Here is a 7544-nt window from a genome sequence, read left to right as displayed (position 1 = left end):
TCCCTGGGATTTTAAAAAAAGATTTGCCCAGCCAAAAAAACCCCCCCCCCCCCCCCCCCCTCCCCAAAAAAAAAAAAAAAAAATCAGCATGTTGGCACAAAGTAGGTCAAGTGGCGGTGAAGGAACGACTGGTAGATTTAGAACTGCTGACTTGTCCATTTTAATATTTGATTTCGCGTCTTTTTTTTTTTTTGCGATCGTGCCAAGTGCACTCAGGAGTCTCAGGGTTGCAGCCCAGGTTGTAGCTTTTGGCTTTTGGCTTTTGGCCTTGGAAATTATCACATTGCAGAAATAAACAATAAATGGTATCTTGGAAAGATAAATAAAAATGGAGAATCATTGTCTTTTTTCCTGACCTTGGATCTTTCCAGGGTAAACCTCGCCCCGTGGCCACCTGGTACAAAGATGGCAATGCCCTGGAGGATCGAAGCGTGGGTACACGCACCAGCGAGGTGGACTCCATCCTCTTCATCCGCTCAGCCCAGAGGGTCCACTCGGGCACGTACACGCTGGCCGTGCAGATCGAGAACATGGAGGACCGCGCCAACATCCGCATCCAGGTCGTCGGTGAGTCGCGGGTTCATCACGCGCACGGGAAATGCGACGGCAGAGGAGCGCAAATCTCTTCAAAGGCGTGATCACGGACTCCTCATTCCCAACTTCCCAAAGTCATCAAAGTGGCACGTTAATCCTGACCGCCAGCTCATTCCCCATCTCTTCACAGGTCAGCGGGATTACGCCATAGGATTATTTGTGTGTAGACCGGGATTAGGTTCATACTTGACGCTTGAGAAGGTTGAGCTAATGAGAGGATGAGGACCCCCCCACCCCCACCCCAATCCCTGCTCTGAAGTCATCTTCCTAAAAAAGTACATGGCTGTCGTGTGTTTGTTGATGTAGAAAAGCCGGGCCCCCCCAAGGAGGTGCGCGTTATCGATGTTTGGGGCTTCAACGCCTCACTGGAGTGGAAGCCACCCAAAGACGATGGCAATGCAGAGATCATCGGCTATACAATTCAGAAGGCCGACATGAAGACCAAGGTGAGCCAAGGCAGCCATGTTGGAGTGGATGGCTTTTTAAAAATTTTTTTTTTTTTTTTTTATAATCATAATTTGGTGGCCCGTGCGAGAATGCGTTGATCCGTCTCAAATCACGCCAGGATTGGTTCACTGTGTACGAGCACAACCGGCGGCCCAACTGCACCGTGTCCGACCTGGTCATTGGTAACGAGTACTCCTTTCGAGTCTTCAGCGAGAACGTGTGCGGCCTGAGCGAGGAGCCTGGCGTCAGCAGCAGCACGGTGCTCATCTGCAAGACGGGTAAGTCAAACGCTAGGCTGAAAGGCTAAAGGTACCTGACAGTTACAGATAGCGAAGCACTTTTTCCAATCAAGAAGCATGGATTTGTCGAGTTTATGTATTTATTTATATCCTTGTATTTTTATTTATTTTTTTTTAGTTAATCAACGAATGAATGAATTTTCAATTTAACTGAAATTTGATTGAATTTATTTTTGAAAAAGTAAGGAGTTGAAAGTCCAGGTATCTGTTTTTGCAGTTGGAAAGTAAAAAGTCGCCAGAAAAATAAATACCAATGCAAGAACGTCGACGAAGGAAGTAGTGTCACCACTGTCTGACTTTCTCCAGGTTTGGACTGCAACCTTCCACCCTTCAAAGAGAAAGACCAGAGTGCTTGCCCAAAATTCACAGCACCCCTAGTGGACCGGAGTGTGGTGGCGGGCTACACAACGGCCATCAGCTGCGCCGTGCGCGGCTACCCCAAGGTACGCTCCTCTTTGACGCCGCGTGTTGGCATTCGCTCCAGTCGCGAGGAAGCCCTGCATCTCTTGCCACTGTAGCCCAAAATCATCTGGATGAAGAACAAGATGATCATCGGCGAGGACCCCAAATTCCTGATGCAGAACAACCAGGGCGTGCTGACGCTGAACATCCGCAAACCCAGCCTGTACGACGGCGGCCGCTACTCCTGCAAAGCCATCAACGCTCTCGGCGAGGACGAGGTGGAGTGCAAGCTGGAGGTCCGAGGTAGGACTACAATGTCGCTGGTCACTTTTTTCACGGAGGAGGATTAGTTTTGTTTCGGCCAATGAGGATCAACAGTGACTGAAAAGCCAACCAAAAAGACTTCAGTGTTGTAGTCAAGTTGTTGCTTGTTTAAAGCTATGAAAGTGTTTTGATTACTTTTAAATTCATATAAATTGAATATTTTATTTTAAGTGAAAAGTTTTGAATTTTAATTTAAAAAGCTTTTTCCAACTTTTAGATATTTTTCCATTTATAAAAAGATTTTTTTATTAATTTATTTAGTATGCTTGTTTGCATTTAATATTGGATTTTGAATTGAGATTTTTTGCTGTATATTTTTGCTTTTGAGGTAAAATCTGCATTTAAATGAACAGTATTTGATTTTTAAAAGCATTTCATTTTCGGATTTGTTTTTAATTTCTTATTCCTTTGAAGGGATTTGTTGATATACTTTATCGTCCAGTGTTTTTTTTTTTAATTATGATTTTTTAAATAATTTAATTATACATTTTAAAGTAATGGGTGGTTTTAATTTTATATCAGGGGCATTAAAAACGATTTTCAAAAGCATTTTTGTTGACAATTATAAAGGATACTCATTAAAAAAAAGGTAGTAATTTAAGAGGCTTTTTTGTTAAAAGTGCTTCGTTTACCTTGAAACATTCTGTGATAGCTTGCCCCAAAAAAATGCAAATGTAGTCACTATTTCCTAAATGAATATTGCAGTCGATTTTGTGATTGCATCACCTTTTTAGCTCATCCAGATAATAACGGCCATGCTGTCTTGAGCATTCATGAGTGGCTTGAGCTTTGCTTTTTGACATCATCAAACACTGGCTTCCTTCTTTGCCGTGACGTCATCTCGGTCGTCATTTTTCTCCCGCAGTGGTCAAGGAGAAGGAAGACGTGAAAAAATGAGGATGGATCCGACCGGACGACCCGCTGAGCAAATATGATTTCATGTGCCGTCAACTGTTAGTTTCACATCTTTGTTTGAGGATAAGGTCCTTGAAGTACATCTGCTGCTGTCATCTCTCTTTCTGCTCTTACTTGCGTTGCCACCGGCACTTCCTGTCACGTGGTGGTTGAATGTCGGGATCAAAAGTCAAGAATTAAATTAGAACAATTCTTCAAAGGCGGCAAAAGGACTTGATTTGACCTTGTTTCTCTTTGCTGTCGTCATCTGCGGAGGTTGAAAACAGTGACGATTCTGTTTTGACAAAGTAAGGCGTACAAAGTACAGATGTTCCTTTTCAAATGGAGTAAGGGAGTATAAGTACAAAGCCCTCAGAAAAACAAAAAAGTTCAGACAATTCAAAAAAATCTACACAGTGGTGACTTGAATTGAATTTGTTCCGTGACCCCATTCGTAACCCAAAACAGTCGTAAATTATTTTTTCCCAATTGAAATGAATGGAAATTACGTTATTCCGTTGCAGCCTGGAAAAAAAACCACAAACAAAAGTGATTTTGAAGATGAAAAATTGCACTCTAAAGTGTTGTACTTAATCAAAATGTACAGTATCAACATAATAGGACATACATTTTTTTAATGAATTACATTGAGCAGCTCCTTCTGTTTGGGATCAGGTTTAAAAAAAAAAATACTCAACTTCTGTATGTGAGACACTCACTAAACGTAGTTGGTTTGTCAGAGGATAAAGAATCTATGAGTACGATAATATTGCCTATCTCCACGTGTTGCTGCACTGTTTGTGTTCAGATACCTGTTGCCAAAAAGTGGTGCGACACCACGACGTTGATGCCATTGGCGTTAGCCTGTATATGTCATTTTGTATTGTGTGTTAGCATTAAGCTAGCAGACTTTTGTAAGATGGTGATCGAGTTTAATTAAATACGCAACATGTAATCCTCCTTGCTCCAATTTTGAAGTCAAGGGACCACTGGATCTGTACTTGCTTGCTTCCCACCACTTTCTTGCTTAGAAGCTAATAAAGCTATGATGCGCGCGCACACACACACACACGGTGTTGAGTGTTGACCCTTTGGTGCAAGCAGCGGGTATCGGGGTCTCATTAGGACGGAACACGAGATGCTCATTAAGGCACCCCGACAACAGCGGCCTAATTAGCCCTCGCTCTCTTTTTTTCTCCGCTCTTTCCCGCGTCACCACTAAGCAAACCAATTAAGCGCTAATTCGCGCGGCCGCAAAACAAACACGCCCCAGCCAAGAGGGAGGACGGTGAAACCCTAGCAGAGGTGACCGCTCCAACCAAAACAACCAAATCATGTTGGATCGTCGCTGAGAAGGGAACTAAATAAATATGCGGAAAAATTCAGATAATTTGAGATGTCCACAGCATCGCGTTGATGCTGTGGACACAAAGGGTTTAAAAATTCTTTTGGTGTTCAAATGCATATCTTGTTTTCAAAATAGACAATTTGTGCAATTTCAATAATTTATTTTTAAACCGATTTTAGTCCAAATTTTAGTTCTTTCATTGATTGCATTTTCTCAACCCCCAAAATGTGTTAGAATTCAATTTCCTGGAATTGCGATTTTTATTTTTACAGACAAAACTTATTTAAATGCTAAAGACAAAATTATATTGGATCCTAAAAACTGTTTTGACAACGTCGAAATGACAAACAGTGAACAAAATGTTGTTGAATGGCTGCACGGGAGACCTGCAGTGCAGCAACACTGCAAATGTTTTGTTTTTTTCCGCGCTTGTACCTCGGATGATTGACACATGAAAGTCCAACACACACACAAACACACGCACACACTCCTTGTGGGGTTTCAGGAGAAGAAGAACAGCATGTCACCACCTTAGCGTGCACACGTGCCAGTCGCGGATGCACGGTTGCTCGGCGACCGCATCTCTGTGTACGCGCACACGAACATCACTCCAGACTGAGGGCAACTTTCAACACACACCAAATTCCGATGACCTGCGCTCACAGACAATCACACACACACACACACACACACACACGCACACACACACACACACACTAACTTTCTCACATTGACACGTTTACAAGCACTCGCACACATTCAGAGGATTCAAAGGGTTACACACATTCAACAGGTTTTGCACAAATCACACAAGCACACACACACTGTCAGATAATCACAAACACACAAAATTCACACATACACGCTTCCACGTTTGTACTGTATGTATGTGTGTATGTGTGTGTGTGCATATACAGAACGTGTATATAAATACATAAATCTACATTGCAATACACACACACACACACACACACACACACACACACACACACACACACACACACACACACACACACACACATTCGTGCATGTTTGTTCTTCAAAGGCTTCTCTCACATCCGCCACTTAACGGTGATGTTTTCCTTCCGCGAGCAAACGCTGCGAAATGCCGCACACACTTTCATCTGCTTTTGTTTCAATAATGACATCACCATTATTACTTGCATCATGACTTCAAGCTTTGCTTTTCCGCGGCGCTGCTTATATTCCGTCCCTGACGGGCGGCTCCAAGGGGAAACTGGCTTCAGGTCTTTCTTTACATTCACACTATCAGGCCGATTTGACATTAGCAGCTAGAAAAACAACGTAGTTTCATTTTTCTTTTGAAGAAGAAAAAAAAAATCAAGACATTAAAAAAAAAAAAACAACAGTACTCTCGTAAGTATATGGTTGCAAAATTTGTAAGGCCATGGGGATGAAGCATACTTTTGTTGAAGGAGATGGGGGGAGTCATTTTTAGGTGTGCAGAAAATAAGTCAAAATAAGAAGGGGAAAAAAAGAGCATCTAAAATCATGTGAAACCAAATTGACATTTTTTCTCTTGTCGTATAATTCCAATTTTCTTTCGGGTGTTGCGGCAACATGATGATGTCGTCATGCGTCGGCGGCCTCCGCCAACAAGGGAGGACACGGCGAGGAAATGCGAGCGAACGAGGCATCAAGTGGAGTGTGGCACTTGTGTGAGAGCCTTTGGCTTGATTCAAATGGTTGCCGTGGTTTCCGGATGTTTCCATGGAAATGCTGCCTGCCAATAAAATGAATGCGAGAGAGAGCGGGCGGGCGAGTGGCGGCGGATCTTTGCAGCAGGTTGGCAGGACAGTGAGATGGGGGGAGACAATAGACGGGGGTAAACAAGTGAGCTGGTCACCATGGCAACGCAGCCGTTAAATCCATAGGAGTCTCCTGATCAACATGTCTAGTGTCCTTCATGGAAGATTTGCACATTTTTGTCCTTCCAAATGTCTTTAAATCCTGCCTTCCATGGTTCTTTCCGCCCGTCTCCTTCCATCCGTTGCCTGTCGTCTCTGAAGGACGGAAATGCTTCTGCGTTTCTCCGTCGCCACGGCAACACCGCAGCGAGCAGTGACCGCGGGAGAACGTGGGTAGGGGTGGGGTCGGGTGTGAGTCTGGGCCTGCGAATGATGCTCATGCCACTTCAGTCATCTAAGCTTTCAAAAAAACCCACAAAATTGAAATTTTCAAGAAAAGCAAGCCTATTTGTGTTTTGTGGAAAAAGTTGACATTAAAAAAAAAAAAAAAAAAAAAAAAAAAACACTTTTCAGACTACTTTGAAACCTAAACCCTGTGATACCTTAGTCGTTTTTTTGGCAAAAAACGCGTTGCGATACATGGTTGTTTTTTTCAGCCAAAAACACCTGACTATACATGGTTTTTTTTTGGGGGGGGGGGGCGGGATAAAACCGCCTGACTATAGATGGTAGTTTTTTCGGCCAAAAACGCCTTACTATACATGGTTGTTTTTTATCGGCCCAAAATGCCTACTATACATAGTCGTTATTTTCGGCTAAAAACGCCTTAATATACATGATGGTTTTTTTCAGCCAAAAACGCCTTACAATACATGGTCGTTTTTTTTTCGGCTAAAAACGCCTCGTTATACATGGTCGTTTTTTTCGGCCAAAAACGCCTAACTATACATGGTTGTTTTTTTTTGGCTAAAAACGCCTGACTATACATGGTCGGTTTTTTTGGCTAAAAACGCCTTACTATATATGGTCGTTTTTTATCGGCCCAAAACGCCTTACAATACATGGTCTTTTTTTTCGGCCAAAACCGCCTTACTAAACATGGTCGTTTTTTTATCGGACCAAAACGTCTGACTATACATGGTCGTTTTTTTCGGCCAAAAACGCCTTACTATACATGGTCGTTTTTTTCGGCTAAAAACGCCTTACTATACATGGTTGTTTTTTTCGGCTAAAAAAGCCTTACTATACATGGTCGTTTTTTTCGGCCAAAAACGCCTTATTATACATGGTCGTTTTGTTCAGCTAAAAACGCCTTACTATACATGGTCGTTTTTTTTCGGCTAAAAACGCCTTAATGTACATGGTTGTTTTTTTCGGCTGAAAACGCCTGACTATACATGGCCGTTTTTTTCGGCTAAAAACACCTTACTACACATGTTTGTTTTTTTCGGCCAAAAACGCCTTACTATACATGGTCGTTTTGTTACGCCTTACTATACATGGTTGTTTTTTTCGGCTAAAAACGCC

The 7544-nt window shown here is 42.6% G+C and overlaps 1 protein-coding gene across 1 annotated transcript in view; it reads left to right on the top strand.

The window, feature by feature from the left end:
* mybpc2a (myosin binding protein Ca) overlaps nucleotides 1–4331 on the top strand; it is a 32140-nt gene extending 27809 nt beyond the window's left edge. Inside the window, exons 24-28 of the mRNA XM_019889878.1 lie at nucleotides 966–1040; nucleotides 1160–1319; nucleotides 1647–1783; nucleotides 1859–2045; nucleotides 2932–4331. Of these exons, the coding sequence (XP_019745437.1) occupies nucleotides 966–1040; nucleotides 1160–1319; nucleotides 1647–1783; nucleotides 1859–2045; nucleotides 2932–2963 (591 nt within the window). The 3' untranslated portion in view covers nucleotides 2964–4331. The remainder of the gene's footprint in view (nucleotides 1–965; nucleotides 1041–1159; nucleotides 1320–1646; nucleotides 1784–1858; nucleotides 2046–2931) is intronic.
* The last annotated feature ends 3213 nt before the right edge of the window (nucleotides 4332–7544 follow it).

This window comes from Hippocampus comes, unplaced genomic scaffold (assembly GCF_001891065.2).
Source record: "Hippocampus comes isolate QL1 unplaced genomic scaffold, H_comes_QL1_v1.1 scaffold326, whole genome shotgun sequence".
NCBI lineage: Eukaryota > Metazoa > Chordata > Actinopteri > Syngnathiformes > Syngnathidae > Hippocampus > Hippocampus comes.
Note: the sequence above shows the minus strand (reverse complement) of the source record. Positions and strands in the feature narration are given on the sequence as shown.